This window comes from Kogia breviceps, chromosome 2, assembly GCF_026419965.1.
Source record: "Kogia breviceps isolate mKogBre1 chromosome 2, mKogBre1 haplotype 1, whole genome shotgun sequence".
Taxonomy (NCBI): Eukaryota; Metazoa; Chordata; class Mammalia; order Artiodactyla; family Physeteridae; genus Kogia; species Kogia breviceps.
This window is the reverse complement of record NC_081311.1, coordinates 59,734,504-59,758,015: the sequence shown is the minus strand read 5'-3', so window position 1 is coordinate 59,758,015 and position 23,512 is coordinate 59,734,504. Positions and strand designations below refer to the sequence as shown.

Genomic DNA, 23,512 nt, shown 5'->3' with positions numbered 1-23,512 from the left:
AATTAACAAAAAGTGTTTGGAAAGAAAAGAAGTTAAAATCTGGAAATATTATGAGGATAGAGCCAATAAACTTTACCAAAGGACTGGATGTGGGATGTGAGAAACACCCTCTTAACTGATCTCTTTGTTGCCTCTGTTTATGTACAGTATAAAAATCCTTTTATATACAATAGCAAAATTGATCCTCATTTAAATTTGGTAACTAGGCTTTGTTATTTAAAACCCTTCAGTGGCATTCTGTTGCACCCTGTATAAAATTTATTCTCCTTACCATAGTCAGTAAGGTGTACATGATCTGGAACCTATGTATTTGTCAAAACTTAGCTACTATTAAAAAAATTTTTTTTCTTCAGTTTTTTGAATATATGCCAACCTCTTCTGTGCCTTAGAAGTTTTACACTTGCTTCTCTTTCTGTTTGGAAGAGTCCCCAACCTCCAAGCTTATTTTTTTCCTGTTTAGCTTATTTGCATATTCTATGTCTCAACTTAGTTTCTTAGACCTGTTTAGATTATTTCCTTGCATCTGTCTTCCACCCCATTGTCCTTTTCAGCCATTTGTTTTTTTTTTCCTTCATGGCATTTCTTGCAATTATTTTATTTCTCTGTTTAATGTTTTTGTTTTGTTTGCTTTGCATATGTTTGTTTGTTTGGGATCTCCGTGAAGCAGAGACCATGTCCAACTTGTTCAACTTTGTGTTTCAGTGCTAGCCAGGTGTCTGGCTCATAGACTTATTCAATAAATAGCTTTAGATTGGATTGACTGACTATATTAATGAACAAATGAACAAACAAAATGTTTACTTTATATGCCAGAATAGCAGCCCTGGACATTACACCTAACTTAGATTTTAATTCAGTCTTGTTATTTTGATACTCCTTCCTTAATCAGCCGTTGCATATTGCTAATTGTAATATGGTCATACATGATTCTTTATCACTAGAAGAAAATTTCTTCCTTGAATTTCATTTAGTTATTAACATGTAGGCAAATCCTTGTATTTCAGAAGGTAACTATAGTCATATAGTTATACTACCTGTCACGGAGATGTGTCAAAGGAAATGTGAAGTAGCAGCTTTAAAGATGTCCCCTACCCCCACCCCTTTTTTCCCTTGAAGCTATTATCCTAAAGGAATGAAGGGAAAAAAGAGAAATCTATGGTGTGAGTTCAGATTTACTACTGTAAGTGTTTAAGAAAGGCCCCTGTTACCATGACAACAAATGCATGTATTTCAAGTGGAAATTTTTCAGCATAGGGGACTGATAAAATTATAGCATCCCTATTCTCTTAGTATAGAATTGCTCTTTGTCAAGTTAAAAAAAAATTCTGAAATCCCCTATTAAAATTAATTTTTAAATGTTCCTATAATATTGTTTTAAAGTCATTTACTATGACTTAAAATTATACCAAAAGAATGTACTTTCATAGATCTGTCATGCAGAAAGTTAAGCATTTGATTTGACATTAAAAACTACTTTTCTAATCTGTACTAGATCTTTGCTTAAATGGTAAATAGTTTACTGTATTGGGAGTTTTTGACAATAGAAAATGACCTGCCACTTTATAGATTCCTTTGCCTTAAATGCTATCTAACTCCAGTGGAGGAAAGCTGTTAAACTTTAAGTGCTCTGTCATATTTGCAGGCTTTTATAGTTGAAGAGAACAGCAGTCAGCAATGATGATTGGAAACGATAGAAGGTAGACTTAAAACACCATAAAACACAGACGATTGTGTGTAATGCCTTGAATTGAATCCTTTTTGAATGAAATGATCAGCCATATGTGCCACCCTTATGGACCCTGTAAGAAAAGGAGAAGAAATGTGCCCTGATGCTAACTGTGCATGAAATTGCAGTGTTAGGAGATATTGACCAGATGTTTCAGTCTCAACAAATAGCTTGTTATGTGACTTGAGTGAAAATATCTTTGCTGCTTTGATCACATACACCTTGAAGGAAGAGGTAATTTAATAGAAGCTGTCATAGTTCATCATTGTCAATAAACTTTGACTTGACCTTTGCCTTATGCTTTTGATGTTGCTTCTGATAAGTGTTGATGGGCAGATGTTTACTGCCTTGAGGGATTTTTCTTTTTATAAGGTGTATGCTAGAAATAGTAAAGGAGAAGGATTTTTCTCAATTCTTCTCTTGCTCTTTGGTTATTAGTTGGCATGTTTTTCTGTGGATTTTGTAGAATTTCTGGGCAAATGCATCTGAGTAACATTTTTACCTCTAAAGACCCACTGTGGGTTTTTCTCTGAAGGTTTCTTACTCTGCTCACCTCTCTGTCCCAGTTTTAATTGGCCACAATAAGCTTCTGTGGTGATTTCTTTTTCTTATTTCATATACTGTACATTCTTCTGTTTTTTTCGTAGCTTGAGGTGATGGATCTCTTAGAAAATCACTGCAATTTCCTGACTTACACTTGAGAACAATGATAGCTAGCGATATTAAGCTACTTATTCAAGGTCACATGGTTACTCTTTTCAAGGCCAGCTGTATTTCTGAGAACTGATGACACTCTTTCCAGTAAGATTTTCTTTACTTCCCTTTCTTGCCTATATCTAGAGTAGTGATTGAGAGTATACCTTCTAAAATCATACAGACTTGAGCCTGCCACTGACATACTTTCCTCATCTGTGAAATTGGAATAGTAAGTATCTGCATTGTGTTTGGTGGTTCAAATTAGCTGAAATAACGTAGTAGGTAAAGAATTAGCAAATTGAAGTACTCAAAGTAAGTACTCACTAATTTAGCTCTTAATTATGTTTTTGTTTCTAACTCATCTTTGGTTAATTATAGTGTTATTTAGCTGAACTTTTGGTTTATATTTGTTTTTGTTTTATAAATTTATTTGTTTTTGTCTGTGTTGGGTCTTCGTTGCTGTGTGTGGGCTTTCTCTAGTTGTGGCTAGCGGGGGCTACTCTTAGTTGCGCGCGGGCTTCTCATTGCGGTGGCTTCTCTAGTTGCGGAGAACAGGCTCTAGGTGCACGGGCCAGTAGTTGTGGCTCGCGGGCCCTAGAGCGCAGGCTCAGTAGCTGTGGCGCAGGGGCTTAGTTGCTCCGTGGCATGTGGGATCTTCCCAGACCAGGGCTTGAACCCGTGTTCTCTGCATTGGCAGGAGGATTCTTAACCACTGCACCATCAGGGAAGTCCCTTATATTTGGTTTTTAATGCAGTTTTTTCTTAGTTGTCAGGGGGAAGAAAGTATTTAGACTATATGGGGAAAATGAAAATGATTTTAGAAATTATTTTTAAATTATGGTAAATATATAGATAAATAAAATGTCCTTTAAACTAGAGCAGCCGTTGCTACCATCTCCTTTACTTTGACGTTTCTTGAGGATTGTAGGGAAGGAAAAATTTTCCTTGACCCTCTTAGGGTCCTGGCTGGGCCTGAAAATTAAACTGATAAAACATACAAATTCATTTAGTATAAGTTTTATGTGACATGGGAGCCTTCATAAGGAAATGAAGACCCAAAGAAACAGTTTGACCTGAGTAGCTAGGTTCGATGAGGAAAGGGAAATCTTACAGAAATATGATATAGGTCAGAGAGTATGAAGCAAGTGTTAACTGGGGAAAACTTAGCAAGGTCTTTTTGTTAGGATTCTTCTGTGCATCCCTTTGTCTTTGGAGATAAATGTACTCTTTTCCTGCAGATACTGTGAAGGCATCTCTCATGTGAGGGTTTTATGACCTGTATCAGGAGAGAAGGAGAGCGATGGTCAGAGGGGCCTCTCTACTTCTGCCATTTTCTCAGGTTCCTTTAGCCAGTGTATATGCCATAATTTGGAGTAGTGTGTCCCACACCCACTCAGTGTTTTGCCATATATATTTACAACATCATTTCACTATGTAAGAGAATTTAACAATTTCAATTAATGTCATGGAAATGCTATATTGAATTCTGTTTCTGCAGACACTTTCTGGCAGGTGGTTGTTGTTGTTGTTGTTTTAATTACAGATCTCATTTCTCCTTATGAGATACCTTTATTCCAACCTAAAAGTGAGACTTCATTGTGCATAGCAAGAAACTTAAAGAAAAGATAGGCATGATTTTTTAAATCTTGGGAGAATTAGAAATAGAATATTTATTATCCATTGGGTAGAAATCTTGTTGCTTAAAGGCTTCTTTTGGAAGGCAGAGTGAATAAAAAACTGAAGCCTGTTATGGCGCCATATTCAGGTGCTGTGTTATTTTTTATCACCTAATTTTGGAGACTTTGGGAAATAAATCTAGGCTACTTATTTTTGATAGCCAAAGAAATTGAGTAACAATTTCAGATAATATAAGTTGTTTAAAAAACATAACATACAGTATTTTCTAATTTAGATAAATAGCTTTGGATCAATGGTTTTCTTGGTTAATTTGGCGCAGTCCTATTAGAAAGAAAAAGGTATCCACCCTAGCTATAGCTGTATTCTCCCTATACCATTCCTCCTCCCCCTCCTTCCTCTCTGGTGTGAGTGGTCTAATCCCTTTTAGGAATCTGATCAAATTCGTGAATCTTCTCCTCTGAAAAATACATTAAAATTTCCTTACATTTTAGGGAGTTAATGGATTCCCTTCTTCCTCTCACACATACCTTGCCCTGATTGGGGCCCACAGACCTCGTACAGGCTACAAATCTCCTTAGAAAATAAAATTCAGACTTCTTCCTAGTATTCTAAATATTTAACAGTTTGTCTTAGAAATAATAGTGTTATTGCTACTCATATAATAATTACAATAGTAGTAATTATAAGAATAGTTAAAATTTATTCTATGCCAACCTTATGCCAGGTGTTCTGCTGAACCTTTAACCTGGACTAATGGTTATATTATTAATGATATCTCCATGTGGACTTTACCCAGTTTGCATTTATCATGTGCTTTAGAAAATATTGTATCTTTAGAATACAAATTGAAAAAAGAGATTATATGCATTTTGATTCTAACACCTTATTTATGTTCATTCATTGCATTTATAAGGTATCAAAATCCTTTTTGGAATACTGAATTTATTTTTAGTTCTTTAATTCCAATACTCTCTTTTTTGCTTCTGAGCCTCTTTGTCATTCATCCACGGAAAAAATTAACTATCCCACCCAACACCCACCATGTCCCTTAAGTCCTACAAATTTCAGTTTGGACACAGGTTCTCATATTTCCCTTAGGAGATCTTCTTTGGTCACTCTCCAAAGTCTGATGTACTTACTACTCCCATGTGCTGCAATAACATTCTCATTCTCTCTTTCTCTGTCTCTCTCGCTCTTGTTACCTATCTATCTATCTAAATAGATAGGGTGTGAAGAGAATCCAGGCTGGGGAACACTCAAAAATGGGGAGAAGAAAACAAGCCTACAAAAGAGATAGAGAAGTGTTTCTTTATCTATTATTTACTACAATAATGTCCAACAGATGGTAAGTGATCAAAAAATATTTATGGAATGAGTTAAAATGACGTTACACTAAAATTTATTTTTATCATATCTCAGTGCCCTGTTATTATCATCAGCAGCAGCACTCTTTAATAGGCACTACTTTAGGCACTTTGCTTGCATTATCTTATTCAAGTCTCACAATAATTCTGCAAGAAATATAATGTCTCTTAGAGTATATAATTTATCATCCCATGACTAGATGAACTTACATATATCTGAGTCTAAAGTTTCTTTTTTTCTAGTAGGCCAAAGTTTCCCAAAATCTCTTCTGAGCAATAGATGTTAACAGGTATTTAACAACAAAAATACCTAAAAAACTTGCTGGGATAATAGTAGAATTATTGGGAATCAATTTTACTAATAGGATGCATGCCAGCAGGTGAAAATGGAGCAGTTTTGGCAGGAAAGGAGGCTAACGTTACTAGTTACTGAGGGAGAATGGATTCTTAATAATATTTATGAAAATTTTCTGTTTCACCCTGACTCACTTGGTAGCTTAGCCGTCATCTGAGAGAATCAATCCTTTAAGCTTTGTGATTTATGCTATTGTCCTAACCAAGTACTTCAGTTTTGATTTCCTCATCACCCTTTGCAATCTGCTTGTTCCTGTTATTTCCCAGTTTTGACATTTAATTTCTTTTAGTTGTGCTTTACTGTTTTCTTGAAATGCCTCATTGGGTTTTCTTGTATAAAGTTTCTTAGGCTTATCTTGCAGTTATTTTAGTATCTAGGTGTCATTCTTTATTATTCTGTTACGGATTGAATTAAAGTACATAGAATTATTTTAGAAGTGGCTGGTTCTTGAGCATTATTGTCATTTATATTGTCCTAAATATTGCATTGAGGTGACAAAGCGGAAATTCATCTGGAAGATGAAGTTAATATTAATAGAAGTCTTTCCATATGTTGTTAAAGACTCTTGATGTGAAGCTCATTTTTTCAGCTCCTGTTTAAATTCAGTTGTAAATTTTCTCCTCCTGCTTTCTTACCTTAATGAGGTATCATCTCTTATCACCTAACTTCTTTGCTCAAAAACCCTCCTGTGCACCCTTCTATCTACAGAATGCCACCTAAACTTGTTTAAGTGGCATTTAATGATCTGGCATAGATCTTTTCTCCATTAGTCTCTTCCCTCACACATAGTGCTCTGTCATACTCCTAATGACAAATATTTATTTTCCTTTATTTCTCTTTCTTATTATTTTTGTTAACACTATACTTCTTTTATTTCTCAAACTGTGTGCTAAGGCCTCTTTGCTGCAGACCCACTTTGGTTCCTCAGGATATTTTAAATTTTCTAGGGAAGCAGTGACATCTATCAGGTACAGCACAAACCACTAACTTTAGATATTTTCATTTTAAAATTAGGTTGCTACATTCCTTTTGGTGGTATCATATACTTTGTAAAACTGGGTTTCTGTGATTTACAAAAATAAGCACTGCTCAGAAATCAATGTGAGACAGGAAATGAGGGTGGTGGTGACCATCCTGATTCCAAGGTTTGAGAATTTTGCAGTGCTAGACAAGTACTAAATTGTTAGGAAATAAATACTTAAGTTGTTTAGAACTAACTACTTAATAAGTAGAATTTCTTTTGCCTTAGGGACACCATGATAAAATTCCTAACACAGTAAAGGAATCAGGTGCTCTATGCTTCTAATTTCTTTCCAGTTCATAGCCATTTTAAAAAATTATACCTATCCTTCAAAGACTGCTTGATAATGTCACCCATCTCTGGAAGCCTTTTCTGATCCCCCCAGCTGCAGTTCATCTCCCTCCTGGGTGTTTTCTGATAACATTGTAGCTTTACTATTGCTGTTAAAATTGAATTCAACTAATTCATTTATTTATTTAAAATTAACAGTAATGGCTTTCTGGTTCTCTAGTTAGGTATAGTTACTTACAGTATAGTGAGAGCCCTTTCATCCTCTGTGTAAAAGAGAAACAACTGTATTATTAGGTATCATTTACTGAACTAGAGTGCATGTCTTGATAGTCTGTTTCTAATTCTTAAGCATCCTTACAAGATCACAGGTTATATTATACACATTTTATATTTGAAGAAACTGGAATTTAGCAATGTTGGTTTCTGTCACACTTACATACCTCCTAACCTTTGGCTATTCTAGTTCTCCTTTTACTGTTGATAGAATCAGCTTTTTGATATCCGCAAAAATCCTATTGAGATTTTGACTCGAGTTAGCAATGACTCTATGAATCTATTAGGGGAGAATTGCTGTTTTAAGAATATTAAGTTTTCGGGAATTCCCTGGCAGTCAAGCGGTTAGGACTCCTCACTTTCACTGCTGAGGGCCCAGGTTCAGTCTCTGGTTGGGGAACTGAGATCTTGCAAACCGCGTAGGACGGCCCCACCCAAAAAAAAACAAAAGGAGTGTTGAGTTTTCCAATTCATGCACATAGCCTCTCCATTTATATAGGTGGGGGTTTTTTCCCCCTCAGCAAACATATATAGTGTTCTGTGCATAGGTCTTCAACGTGTTTTCTTAAATTTTTCCCGATATGTTTCATTTTTTGATGTTATTGTAGATGACACTGTTTTCTTAATTTTAGTTTTCAAGTGTTCCTTGGTAGTATATAGAACCACATTAGATCTTTCCTTGAGTCCTGAGACCTTGATAAACTGACTTTTCAATCCTGGAGCATTTATATAAGATTCTTTGTGATCTCATATATTCCTTAAGCATGCACAGATCAGTCCCCAGCCAACGCCTCAAGAGTTACTCTATATGGATTTCAGCTCTGAAAATCTTTTTTGCCATTTCCAGTTTCCTGACTCCTTGAACACTTATCTCTGCGGGCTTAATTCAGTGAGAATGCCAGGCTCTGTTTGGCTTCTTCCTGCCTGCACCACAGTCTGGAAATGGCCTCCTGGCAGAGAGTCTGCATGATGTCAGGGCTCACCTTCTGTCTTTTCTATCAGAGATTACAGTCCAGTTCTGCCTATTGGCCAATGTCTGAAAATTCTGTAGTTGTTCCCTTTTGCTTTTCTTTTTAGTTATTCAGAACACAGGGGTAGTTCTGGACCCTGCTACTCCCTCAGGGCTGGACTGGAAGTTAACGATAGGTGTTTAAGGATGTTCTGTCCTTACATAAACAAAGAAAAGTTGGGCAGTTTGTTTTACCTAAAAAAAGGCAACATAATCAGGTTATGAACAAATTTAAATCTCTCTTCTAGAGAATCTGACAATTTAATGATTTTGATTTCATATTAGGGACACTGTCATTTTCATCATTTTATTCTCTAGTATACATGTGTTAAATGTTTACCGATCGCATGTCAGAAGGGTAGGAAACAGATTGGTCAGGTGTTGGTAACATTGTGTTTGAGACAAAGTTAGTGGTGTACTAAAGTTTTAACAGAATTTAAATTATTTATACCTCCTCAGGTAGGTTTATTCCTAGGTATTTTATTCTTTTTCTTGCAGTGGTAAATGGGATTGTTTCCTTAATTTCTCTTTCTGATCTTTCCTTGTTAGTGTATAGGAATACAAGGGATTTCTGTGCATTAATTTTGTATCCTGCAACTTTACCAAGTTCATTGATTAGCTCTAGTAGTTTTCTGGTGGCATCTTTAGGAATATCTCTGTATAGTATCATGTCATCTGCAAACAGTGACAGTTTTACTTCTTCTTTTCCAATTTGTATTCCTCTATTTCTTTTTCTTCTCTGATTGCGTATACTCAGAAAGCTGTAAGACACTAATGAAAGAAATCGAAGTTAACACAAACAGATGGAGAGATATACCATGTTCTTGGATTGGAAAAATCAATATTGTGAAATGACTGTACTACCCAAAGCAATCTACAGATTCAATGCAATCCCCATCAAATTACCAATGACATTTTTTACAGAATTAGAACAAAAAAACCTTAAAATTTGTATAGAGACACAAAAGACCCCAAGTAGCCAGAGGAATCTTGAGGGAAAAAAATGGAGCTGGAGGAATCAGACTCCCTGGCTTCAGACTGTACTACAGAGTTACAGTAATCAAGACAGTATGGTACTGGCATAAAAACAAAAGTATAGTTCACTGGAACAGGATAGAAAGCCCAGAGATAAACCCACGCACCTATGGTCAACTAATCTATAATAAAGGAGGCAGGGATATCAATGGAGAAAAGCCAGTCTCTTCAATAAGTGGTGCTGGGAAAACTGGACAGCTACATGTAAAAGAATGAAATTAGAACACTCCCTAACACCATACACAAAAATAAGCTCAAAATGGATTAAAGACCTAAATGTAAGACCAGACACTATAAAACTTCAAGGAAAACATAGGAAGAGCACTCTGACATAAATCACAGCAAGATCCTTTTTGACCCACCTCCTAGAGAAATGGAAATAAAAACAAAAATAAACAAATGGGACCTAATGAAACTTAAAAAAGCTTTTGCACAGCAAAGGAAACTATAAATAAGATGAAAAGACAACCCTCAGAATGGGAGAAAATATTTGCAAATGAATCAATGGACAAAGGTTTAATATCCAAAATACATAAACAGCTCATGCAGCTCAGTATTTTAAAAAAAAAACAACAAACAACCCAATCCAAAAATGGGCAGAAGACCTAAATAGACATTTCTCCAAAGAAGACATACAGATGGCCAAGAGGCACATGAAAAGCTACTCGACATCACTAATTGTTAGAGGAATGCAAATCAGAACTACATGAGGTATCACCTCACACCAGTCAGAATGGGCATTATCAGAAAATCTATAAACAACAAATGCTGGAGAGGGTGTGGAGAAAAGGGAACCCTGTTATGAAGTGAGAGAGTGGCATGGACATATATATACTACCGAATGTAAAATAGATAGCTAGTGGGAAGCAGCCACATAGCACAGGGAGATCAGCTCGGTGCTTTGTGACCACCTAGAGGGGTGGGATAGAGAGGGTGGGAGGGAGATGCAAGAGGGAGAAGATATGGGGATATATGTATATGTATAGCTGATTCACTTTTTAATAAAACAGAAACTAAACCCACCATTGTAAAGCAGTCATACTCCAATAAAGATGTTAAAAAGAAAGGGGAACCCTCTTGCACTACTGGTGGGAATATGAATTGATACAGCCACTATGGAGGACAGTATGGAGGTTCCTTAAAAAACTTGAGGAACCTTAAAAAATAGAATTACCATATGACCCTACTATGGGCATATGGTAATCCGACTGGGCATATACCCAGAGAAAACCATTATTCAAAAAGACACGTGCACACCAATGTTCATGGTAGCACTCTTTACAATAGCCAAGTCAAGGAAGCAACCTAAATGCCCATCAACAGACAAATGGATAAAGAAGATGTGGTATGTATATACAATGGAATATTACTCAGCCCTAAAAAGGAATGAAATTGGGTCATTTGTAGAGACGTGGATGGATCTCTAGACTGTAATACAGGGTAAAGTAAGTCAGAAAGAAAAAAAACAAATATTGTATATTAACGCATATATTTGGAACCTGGAAAAATGGTACGGATGAGCTGGTTTGCAGGGCAGAAATACAGACACAGATGTAGAGAACAAAGGTATGAACCCCAAGAGGGGAAAGTGGCAGGGGGTGATGAATTGGGCGATTGGGATTTATATATATACACTGATACATATAAAATAGATAACTAATAAGAACCTGCTGTATAAGAAATAATAATAAAATAAAATTTTAAAAAATTAAAAACAAATTATAAACTTTTAAAAATTTTGTATTTTTAATCTTTTTCAACTTTCTTGATTATAACATCTTGATTTATTCACCTAGATTACTGAGTACTTTGAAAAGTGAACATTGCTTCTATTTCTTTTGTGTGTCTGCTTTGGCTTACTAAACTTTCATTTTAGATTGACTGACTTTTGAGTGGAGGTCACTGATCAAGAGTAAAGGTCTCATGTTTTGTTAATATGCTGATAATCAGATATTTCCAGAATGTTAGCCAGTTTCCTGTGATAAAATACTCAATAGTGGAATTATAACAACCTGCTGAATAGTTCTATTATTTGTCCATTTTTTTGTCTTGCAGGTTCAAGTAGTATTGATTTGTAAAGGAAACACTTCAATTCATTTAAATCCTGCTTATGGAAGGGTTGAAAGTCATTTAAGCCTGATAGTGAGTTGATATAGCCCCTTTTTTCAGACTAGTGTGAACATGTGAACTTCAATTATAATTAGGCTGAGTTACATTATAATAACTTCACTTTCACTGGTGTTTCCTTTTATTTTGATGACATTTTAAGTTATTTAAATAATCTTAGTTAAATTTGCTGTTGACTTTGCCTTTTTAAATTTTACTACCTAAAGCATAGTTCATCATTTAACCATGCTTCTACATGAATAAAAGTAAATTATAGAACAACATACAGGTATTTTCTGATGTTAAATGTATTATTTACCTAAGCATGGTTTAAAGGATTTAAAATCTATTAGGTATGGATATTGATGCATTCTAAGATATTAACTGCTTCATGATGGACTTATTTTAATAAATTGATTGATAATATTAAAGACTGAATAAGCTAATTTTAAATTATTGTTATTTTTAAGTGGAATGTTTGATTTCATTACAGTATCTTTAGCCCATCCTTTAATTTTGAAAATTTTCTAACTTACATAGAAGTATAAAAAATAGTAAAAGGAATTTCGGTATACTTGTCATAGATGTATCAATTTTCATTTTATTTTATTTTTTGTTTTTTAAAATTTTTTAACATCTTTATTGGAGTATAATTGTTTTACAATGGTGTGTTAGTTTCTGCTTTATAACAAAGTGAATCAGCTATACATATCACATGTCCCCATATCTCCTCCCTCTTGCGTCTCCCTCCAATCTTCCCTATCCCACCCCTCTAGGTGGTCACAAAGCACTGAGCTGATCTCCCTGTGATACGCTGCTGCTTCTCACTAGCTATCTATTCTACAGTTGGTAGTATACATATGTCCATGCCACTGTCACTTCATCCCAGCTTACACTTCCCCCTCCCCGTGTCCTCAAGCCCCTTCTCTACATCTGCGTTTTTATTCCTGTCCCGCCCCTAGGTTCTGCAGAACCATTTGTTGTTGTTGTTTTTTAAAGATTCCATATATATGTGTTAGCATACTGTATTTGTTTTTCTCTTTCTGACTTACTTCACTCTGTATGACAGACTCTAGGTCCATCCACCTCACTACAAATAACTCAATTTCGTTTCATTTTATGGCTGAGTAATATTCCCTTATGTGCCACATCTTTATCCATTCATCTGTCGATGGACACTTAGGTTGCTTCCATATCCTGTAGAGCTGCAGTGAACATTGTGATACATGACTCTTTTTGAATTATGATTTTCTCAGGGTATATGCCCAGTAGTGGGATTGCTGCATCGTATGGTAGTTGTATTTTTAGTTTTTTAAGGAACCTCCATACTGTTCTCCATAGTGGCTGTATCAATTCACATTACCACCAACAGTGCAAGAGAGTTCCCTTTTTCCACACCCTCTCCAGCATTTATTGTTTGTAGATTTTTTGATGATGGCCATTCTGACTGGTGTGAGGTGATACCTCATTGTAGTTTTGATTTGAATTTCTCTAATGGTTAGTGATATTGAGCATCCTTTCATGTGTTTGTTAGCAGTCTGTATATCTTCTTTGGAGAAATGTCTGTTTGTGTCTTATGCCCATTTATGGATTGGGTGGGGGGTTTTTTTTGATATTAAGCTGCATGAGCTGCTTGTAAATTTTGGAGATTGATCCTTTGTCCATTGATTCATTTGCAAATATTTTCTCCCATTCTGAGGGTGTCTTTTCATCTTGTTTATGGTTTCCTTTGCTGTGCCAAACCTTTTAAGTTTCAGTAGGTCCCGTTTGTTTTTTTTTTGTTTTTATTTCCCTTTCTCTAGGAGATGGGTCAAAAAGGATCTTGCTGTGATTTATGACATAGAGTGTTCTGCCTATGTTTTCTCTAAGAGTTTTACAGTGTCTGGCCTTACATTCAGGTCTTTAATCCATTTTGAGTTTATTTTTGTGTATGGTGTTAGGGAGTGTTCTAATTTCATTCTTTTACGTATAGCTGTCCCATTTTCCCAGCACCACTTTGAAGAGGCTGTCTTTTCTCCATTTTATACTCTTGCCTCCTTTATCAAAGATAAGGGGACCGTATGTGCATGGGTTTATCTCTGGGCCTTCTATCCTGTTCCGTTGATCTATATTTCTCTTTTTGTGCCAGTACCATATTGTCTTGATTACTGTATCTTTGTAGTATAGTCTGAAATCAGGGAGCCTGATTCCTCCAGCTCCGCTTTTCTTTCTCAAGATTGCTTTGGCTGTTCTGGGTCTTTTGTGTTTCCATACAAATTGTGAAATTTTATGTTCTAGTTCTGTGAAAAATGCCATTGGATCTACCAGTTTTCAGCATTTCAACATTTGCTTTCTCAAAAATAAAAAAATTTGCTTTCTCTTTCTTTATTTAAATTAATATATTTTTTTCTCCCTGAATGATTTTGAAGTATTTATCCTATATTTGAGAAATTTAGAATTTATACAATCCTGTTTTCTAATATATTATAGATATTCCAATCTCAGTGATTATTCTAATAGTCTTTTATAGCTGTTTGATTTTATTCTCAGTTCAGCATCTGGTAATGACTACATGTTGCATTTATTTGTTGTATTTCAAACAGCTTTTCTTTTTTAAATTGTTGTGTTGTATTCCATTGATTGGATTTATCATATTTTATTCAACCAGTCTTCTATGGATGGACGTTTTGTTTCCAACATTTTGCCATTACAAATAATGTCTCAAAGAATACTTCTGTATATGTTGTTTTATATTTGTGGACATGTATCTTCAGGAGAAATCCCTAGAAGTAGAATTGGACTACTAGATCATCAGTTACTATATCTTTATCTTACAGATTTCTCTTTGTTACCTTTTGTTACTTTCCTCATCCCTTTAACACTAAACATACATGCATTTCTTTTATACTCCAGATATTTAAAGTAATGTAATATTTTGATATTTTTGACTTTGCATATTGAGTATTTTGCTAAAAAGTCTTAGAAAAAAATAGATGCTGTTTACAATAACTAATACAAGTATTAGAAAGCTCAGAAATTTGAGCCTAATTATAATAGATAACATATCAATGAAAAGTATGCATTTTAAAATAAATACACTGATTAATTTATAGCAAAGAAATTAAAGTTTTATGAGACTAATGAATTAGAATTTTTAATACTGTTTATTTCTGAATAACTAAGTTGTTTGTTTATTTATTTATTTATTTTGGCTGCGTTGGGTCTTCATTGCTGCGCAAGGGCTTTCTCTAGTTTCAGGGAGCGGGGGCTCCTCTTGATTGCAGTGTGTGGACTTCTCATTGTGGTGGCTTCTCTTGTTGTGGAGCATGGGCTGTAGGCACATGGGCTCAGTAGCTGTGGCTCACGTGCTGTAGAACACAAGCTTAGTAGTTGTGGCACTCAGGCTTGGTTGTTCTACAGCATGTGGGATCTTCCCAGACCAGGGCTTGAACCTGTGTCCCCTGCATTGGCAGGTGGATTCTTAACCACTGTGCCACTGGGCAAGTCCAATAACTTGTTTTTAAAACAACTTATTAGACATGAACGTAGTTTAGCATATATATATGTGTATATATACACACACACGTATATATATTGAAGTACAATATTAGTGACAACCACAGCTAATATACATCATCTACTTTGTGCCTGATACCACAATGCATATACATTAACTTAAATTACTTAATTTAATCCCCAGTAGCTTTATGAGGTGTATTTATAATTATTTTCCTCATTTACATATGAGGACAATGAGGCTTAGAAATGTTAAGTGACATGGTCTTACTTATGCAGCTAATTAGTAGCAGAGGCAAGTTTTGAACCCACACAGTATTCAGTATGGATTCTGGTCTTTTAATGACAACGCTTCACTACTTCTATTGGACTCAGTATTATTTTTCTGTATCAAGCCAGTATTGGCCTAAGGTCTGTATGACTTTGAGTTCTTAACCACTGTGTTCTCTTTCTTTCCCTGAAGGAAGTGTAAGATTTTATGTGGTTGTTATATCAAATTTGTTATCATAAGTGGTGATACAGGATTGAAATTCCATTCCTAACAGCCACAGCTGCTAACAAAGCAACCCTTTTATGCCACCATCCTTCGCAGAATACTGAACTATGTGTACCATTTTTCTGACCCATTAAAATTATTTATGTTTGTATTTTTCAGTGGATGATTCAGCAGCCACACAAAGCAGCAACATTTTTTGGATGCATCGGGATAGATAAATTTGGGGAGATCCTGAAGAAAAAAGCTGCTGAAGCCCATGTGGATGCTCATTACTATGAACAGAATGAGCAGCCAACAGGAACTTGTGCTGCATGCATCACTGGTGGCAACAGGTCAGTGTTATTTCAAGGGAAGCACTGTACTAACTGACTGTTTAACCACTGGTAAAATCTGAATTCAAATCTGAGTTTGGAATTTAGACCTCATGTTTGTAATTAATTTTAATGTTTAATAAACTCTTCTTCCTAGTATCACTTTTCCTTAAAAATTTTTTTTTTACCTTTCTTGAACCTGTTGTTATCTTCATGAAGCGTAATGAAATGAAAAGTTTGAGATTATCTAGTCCAGCCTCTACTTTTTATAATTAGGGTCAGAAAAGGAGTGCATTTTATTCAGTGTTTTGTAGCTAGGTTCTTGCCGAACTGGCATTAGGAAGAATGTTCGTTTCAACATATCCTGAGATTGGAATATTAAAATACATATATACATATATATATTTTTTAACATATATAAAATATCACATTATATCCAGCCTCATATAAATTAGGTCATCTAAAGCATTTCTCGCAAACAGTCATCTGTCCATACTAAACAACTTCCGTCATGGGTAATGCACCACTCAAAAAACAATCTATTACATTTCTATACAACTTTGCATATCAGAAAGTTTTTCTTTGTGTGAACTTGAACTCTGTCTCTCAGAACCTTCCACGCATTGCTTTTTTTGGTGCCTTTTGCAGCTACGTGGAGGTATATCTTCAGTACATTCATGCTTTGCTAACATCATTATTAGCATACTGCTTATCAGCATGGGCTTTTTTCTCCTTTGGAAAGGAAAAATAATAATTTTCCTAGTTATTGTTAGAATCACCGAAGATGATCTCTTTTAAAATGGTGATTCACTAGATAACTTTACATCCCTTATAGCTAAAAATATTGTCTGTCCTCCACCATTTCCTATCTCCCTTTCTTCCCCTTCTTTCTTATTTGCCTCTTTGTCTTCTTTATTTCCTCCCTTATCTCTCCTCCCCTTTCTCCATTCCTCCTGTTTACCTCATTTGTTTTTGCTCACTCTTCGACCTCTCAGATGTATGTTAAAGACCTGACACTATTCTGGACAGTAGTCATTAAATAACTAAAATATAACTTTCAAAAACAATTAGGGTACCAAAGCCATTTTCAAACTTTCCTGTAACTTTATTTTTTGGGTGTAGGAGAAATTTATGATTTTAAGGTGGTGTTTTTGTTTTTGTGGTATGCAGGCCTCTCACTGTTGTGGCCTCTCCCGTTGCGGAGCAGAGGCTCCGGACACTCAGGCTCAGCAGCCATGGCTCACGGGCCCAGCCGCTCCGCAGCATGTGGGATCTTCCCAGACCAGGACACGAACCCATGTCCCCTGCATCGGCAGGTGGACTCCCAAGCACTGCGCCACCAGGGAAGCCCTGATTTTAAGGTTTTAATAAATAAAACCATCAGTTCAAACATAGAGATATACTTATTTAGACCTTTCCCCTTTTCAGTTTTTCTAAAAACCAACTTTAGTATGCAGGTGCGGAGTTTTCCCATTAGTGAGAAATGTGTCAACTTTTGCCTCTGATACCACTCCGGCTACAGTAAAATTGCTAAATTGTTTTTGTATGTTAAGTTGTTATTTTAAAGAACAGGTATGATAATATTAGGTCTTCCAGATTTCAACAGCTTAATTTATATACTCATATAATGGTTATGGTGATCGGTATTAATTGCTATTGGAAGTCAGAAACTGAGGGAAACCCTCGCTGTCTCATTCATTATGCAAATTGTGGAACCTAATAGATTTGGATAAATTGTTTTAAATAGAGCTAGGAACTCTAACTTCCAGTGTTCCAAACTCAGGTTAAGGGAATATTCTTCTTAATCCAGGTTCTTAATCTCCACAAACTCTGAACCAGATAGATACACTTGGATAGTAAGGATACCTGTATTTTCTTTCGGAGGAACTATTTAGTTTCCTATCAAAGAGTAGTTTTTTTTAATCATATAGAGTTTAGTAGCTCATGCCAGAAGTATTTGCTTTTATTTAGTAACCGTTTTTTGTCAACATTTTGCAAGAGTCATGATTACTAAAATATTTTTTATAAATTAATTATCCTTAAATTTTAATATAGTTATTTTGCATATACATGTATTGATGAATATCACTCTTAATTTCATTAATTTAATTGAGCATAAACAGAATGTATCCTTCAGTTAGTCAGATGGAATATGAGTGAGTAGAAATATGTTTTGGAAGAGAATTGATCTACTTTTTTCAAAAGAGAATCTAACCATATTACCAAGATCTTAAGTGATGAGATGATGTATTTGTGGGATGTTTTTAACTACAACTGTTACTTAAAAAAAATTTGAAAAATTGGCAAGTTTTTTTTTTTTAATTTGTGGGTTAGAAGGAGGGGGGAAAAGTGTTTTTATTTCTTTGTCTGTAACATAAATAATTATTGTATTAAGTTTAATTGTTGGGCAATAATAAAAAGCTCTGTGTGGCACTTGGAACAAGATTTTAAATGTAGTATTCTGCTTAGATTTTCAGCTATAAAACTGGAACAGTGCAGGGAGTTTTCAACTATGAAAACTAATTTTAATTTATTCTAGCCCATAAAATGTAATGGTATTATGTAATGGATTAATAAAATTAATCCCTCATAGTAAATGTGGTCTACATTTATATGTGTGTATTGTAAAATTAATCCCATACTTGGCTTTTAAAGCATTAGATTAAATATCAGTGGATATTGTGTTGATATTTGAAAACTGAAGTTTTTAGTTGCATATATATATTTTTTTGTGTGTAACTACATAGTAGCTATTTCTTAACTTTATTTTGGACTATTAAAAATGTAGAAAGTAGATAATTTTATCATTTTAGTATCAAAAGGAAGCTTAAATGCCAGTTTATCAAAATATCAGATGATATTAAGAGCAAGGATTAATGTCCTTGTTTATCTCAAATGCAACAGAGACATCTTGAAAAGTTTTCAAAACAAAAGTAATTTTATTTACATTTATTAAAATCAGTATACGGCAGTTTGAAGAATTAAGAATAAAATTTTTAAAAAATTTAAAAAAATGTTTTTAATTAACTGTATAGTTATATGACAAGTTTGGCTACATGTAAAACTTACTTGCTTTTTGTTATTGTTGTTTTAGATCCCTTGTAGCTAATCTTGCTGCTGCCAATTGTTATAAAAAGGAAAAACATCTTGATATGGAGAAAAACTGGATATTGGTAGACAAAGCAAGAGTTTATTATATAGCAGTAAGTATTTGCCTAATTCAAATTTCTGGTACATATTTACACTATAACATAGTTGTTAGCTGATTTACATTTAAAAATAATTGTCTCTTATTATACTGTAAATTCTTAACCCATCTCAAAGCATATGCTAGGTTCACTATTACATACACAGAACAGAAATATGATCATTCTGTGGTAGCATGATTTGTATTATTTACCTTCAAATATACCTCTTTTTGGATACATTATACATAGATGTTTTTAAACCAGGTATCAAATTCTATATTAAATATTAAGGTCTTTTGAAGTAATTCTGGAAATTTATATTTTTAGGCTACTTGTTGTGAATGATGCCATGCATTGTGTGCAGAAATATTATTAGCAATATAAATATTCACTGCAAACAGTTTGAGCTTATTTGATGAAAAAACATAATTACTATTTATTCCATAGTAATTACCATGACACCTTTTAAGTTAATATTTTAGAAACATTGATCATGACAAATCTTTTAAATATCAGAATATGGGCAGCATGTAATTTGAATTATTAAGCCTTCTGGCATAAAAAATAATTGGTTAAGAATTCATTTCTAAAATAAGACTGTACTAAAAATTCTCCTGAGTTAATCACCCTATGAATACCTTGTTTTTATTTAATATGAGTTAAATGTGGCTGATCACAAATACTAAGTAGATACCTATGAAAAATTAAAAGCACTTCATTTGCATATACGGTTTTGATATAACAGCTGCTGCCATTTACTACCTGCGCAGTGAAACAGCTGGTAAGATGCATAAAAAATTGATTATCCAGTAGGAACATGTTTATTGAAAGTATAATTATTTCTTTCAGTCTAGTGTTAATGTCTCTTACAGCATGTTTACGTGCACTGCTGTAGGCTTTACAAGGTTATTGATTCCTCTGTATAGCAAATCCTACCCATTTATAACTGTCAAGTAAATGCTTACATTGAGAGGATTATATAGAGGAAAGTCATGTTACCTCTTCTTCCAGCCATCTTACATTTGAAAGTCAAAGAGCATATGGTTTAAAGTTTGGTGTTATTTATGTTATATGTACTGACTGAAACATGACAATATATTAAATTAGAAAAATATTTTTACCCTGACAATTACAACTCTTTGTATGTCAATATATAGTAATTGGGCCCCAAATTATGAGCTAACTTGGAAACAAGTCATAATTTTAACACTTACGTACATGTAACACATCTAGCCAGTTTTGCGTGAATGAAATTTTTGTAGCAGTATAGACCCAAGTTGCAACCAGATAATAGTTTTAACAATTATGTAACTATAACTCATCTAGCCAACTTTGGGTAGATGGAACTTTTATAGTAGTGTTAACTATTCAAGTACAGTTTTGTAGAAAGTGTAGAGGGATCAGTTTTGGTCAAATTAATAAAATTGAATTACTTTTGAAACTTGTGTGGTATATTCAGCCAGAAACAAGTATCAAAATGTATTCCAGTTGATATATCTGATTGTAGCTGTTAGCTCTTAGTTTCTGTTTCAGCTGTTTCATAAAAGAATGCTCTTTCACATTGCCAGGTAAATCTATAGTTTGTTCAGAGTTTGGCTATTTTTAAATAGTTCTGAAAATAGTAGACTCATTGGATGCCTGGGATGCTGTAGATGCTGTATATTCTTGGTGAACATTCAACAAATATTTATTATGCTAACAACTAAGAACATACTTCTTGTTCATCAAAATCTGTGAAATTTCTTCTGAAATGTAAAATTTTTTCCACAGACTTTCAGCATTTCTTTTAAATCTTTAATTCCCTTTCAGCTCAGAGCATGCAGTCTAGTCTTAATAAGAAAACTGCAAATTTAGATAGAGTAGATATGTATGTCTATACTTATTTCAAGAAATCAGGTTAGCTTCTCTACACTTTCAGGTTCTGTAGTGTCAGCAGTCGTCTTACATCATCATCATAAACTTCAGAGTTTCAACAACTTGAAATTTTGGGAGCTCTTTATACAAAAGGTTCTTGATCTGAAGAAGCAGCTCAATATATCTAACACATTTCCATAAGTAAGATGTCTATCTGCATTACATAAAATAAACTAGATCTATATACTCAATTTTTCTTCTCACTGTTCCATGAATTAATAATGGTCACAAGCATTAAGAAAATTCAAAACCTTCCTCATTAAAAAAAAAAAAAAAACCTTCCTCATTTTCTCTGTCACATAATGCATTGAATCTGCAATTCACAGCAAAAACTTTGCTAATAAAAAGTCGAAATGGAATATGTATATACCAATATTCTCTTTCAGTTTAAATGAAGTGTTGACATCTTTTTTACCTTCATAGCAGGTGTCCCACTTACAGCATATAAACTCAGTTTTTCCATGTTTAAACTGAATTCTTTGTTAGTAGGATTTTAGGGATTACTGGTTATGTCAATAGCTAATTACATGTTGAAAACTTAAATCTTTTTTTTTAAACAGTAAATTCACCAACATTAAAGTTCTACTTTCCAATCTCTTTTTAAAAAAAATTTATTTATTTACTTATTTTTGGCTGTGTTGGGTCTTCATTGCTGTGCACGGGCTTTCTCTAGTTGTGGCAAGCGGGGGCCACTCTTCATCGCGGTGCGCGGGCCTCTCACTATCGCGGCCTCTCTTGTTGCGGAGCACAGGCTCCAGACGCGCAGGCTCAGTATTTGTGGCTCACGGGCCCAGTTGCTCTGCGGCATGTGGGATCTTCCCAGACCAGGGCGCGAACCTGCATCCCCTGCATCGGCAGTCAGGCTCTCAAGCACTGCGCCACCAGGGAAGCCCGAAAACTTACATCTTAGTTGCTCTTTACCTTTATAATCAGATTGGCATATGTCTGTTTCTTCTCTTATATGAAATATTTCTTACACTAGCCCTCTAAGACTATGATATTTAGGAAGAGTTTATGAAAAATATGAGGAAATTGGAGCCATTAAATTTCTAAACCATATATTTTCTTTTTTAAGCAATATTAATGTGCTGTGAAAAGTGAGAAAATTAGCACTCTAATTTCATCCTGCCTCTTGATATTTGTTGTTATTTTCATTTTATTTTTATATTTTCAGTGTTTAAACATTTGGGCCTTTTTTTTTACTCCTGCTCTGTCTGCTTTACATACTTGTGTTGCTGTCTGCCATTTCTAAAGTTATGGGATATAGTTGTAACACCTGTTTTAATGCCCTTGTCTGCAAATTCTATCATATGTGTTTTTTTCTGGTTCTTGCCATGGCATTGGGTTGTTTCCTCATGCACATGTGCTATAGACTTGGGAAAGCCCTACAGATCTTGAGAATTTTGTACCTCTTTCTTCAAATGGCTCTCTCCTTGCCCGTATGCTGCCCTTGCAGTGCTAGCTACCTTGGCTTTCCTGAATGGAGACTACTGGACTCTGTTTAGGTTCTCTCTGCCCTGACTGCAATCTGGAAATTCTCCCTAGGAATTTTTTGAATAATTGTAGGGATCACCTTATCTTGTCCCTTATTTGATTATTGTCCAATTTCTCAAAATTGATATTTCCTATATTTTGTCTAGTTTTATAGTTGTGTAAGTTGTTTAAATCCATTCCTCATTCTTTTCATCTTGGTTGGAATTAGAAATTTCCTGGTTGGTTTTGTTTCTCATTTTTTTTAGATGACTCTATTTCTGCCAGATTACCTGACTTGTTCTTTGAATTTGAACAGTCTTAAAGTTGATTCAACCTAAGAAACTCACTAAATTACTGTTCTAGATTCTATAAAATTCTGTGTCACTTTATCATTTAAAAATAAATTTAAACGCTCTTAGCTAGTAGATAACTGTTCATCCATGTATAATTACTAATGTTATAGTAATTTTTCTTATATTGTCAGTGAGTCCTTAATAGTGTTTTGGACTACATTGTGAGTACAGTGGGATTTTGCACAGAAATTTATGCATTATTTCTAAAGACTTTTTAATGAGAAAAAGTTTCCAAGTTTTAAATAAATGGTAAAACACTAATCAGCTTGCAAGTTTAGGCTTATATAGGGAGAAATTTTAACTTCAGAGATCAAACAGATATTTAAGAAATAGGTTAACAAAAGCTTCCAGTGCCATGTGACTTACTTTGCATAAACTGTCACCCAATGTGTGTTCTTTTTTACTAATTCAAAATTAATCACTATAATGGAAGAATAGTGAATCATAGTTTGTCAATAATTGTTTGAGAATATAGGACCAGTAGTTTGAATTTTCCTTTGACTCCTATGCATATTTCCTTCTTTCTGTGATTTTTTTCCAGTTCCAGTGGCTTATTACAGATCTCCTTTTACCCTGTCTGTCTTTAATTTATAACTCCATCTGACCGCTTTTATCTCTTTTCAGTCTACAGTCTTACCATTTTGGTTAATATAGTTTTTGTGAAGGTAGGGTTTTAAATGTTACTAATATTTGCTTCTGGAATAACGGGAGGTATGATCATGGATAATTGGAGGAAACATGGTTTGGAGAAGTCTACAATCTTGGAGG

General features: G+C 34.4%; 1 protein-coding gene across 6 annotated transcripts in view; it reads left to right on the top strand.

Moving 5' to 3' along the window:
• ADK (adenosine kinase) overlaps positions 1-23,512 on the top strand; it is a 499,563-nt gene that overhangs the window by 241,061 nt on the left and 234,990 nt on the right. For all 6 annotated transcript variants that reach the window (XM_059053172.2, XM_067025331.1, XM_059053175.2 and 3 more), the window contains exons 5-6: positions 15,665-15,837; positions 18,911-19,019. In XM_059053172.2, the coding sequence (XP_058909155.1) occupies positions 15,665-15,837; positions 18,911-19,019 (282 nt within the window). The remainder of the gene's footprint in view (positions 1-15,664; positions 15,838-18,910; positions 19,020-23,512) is intronic.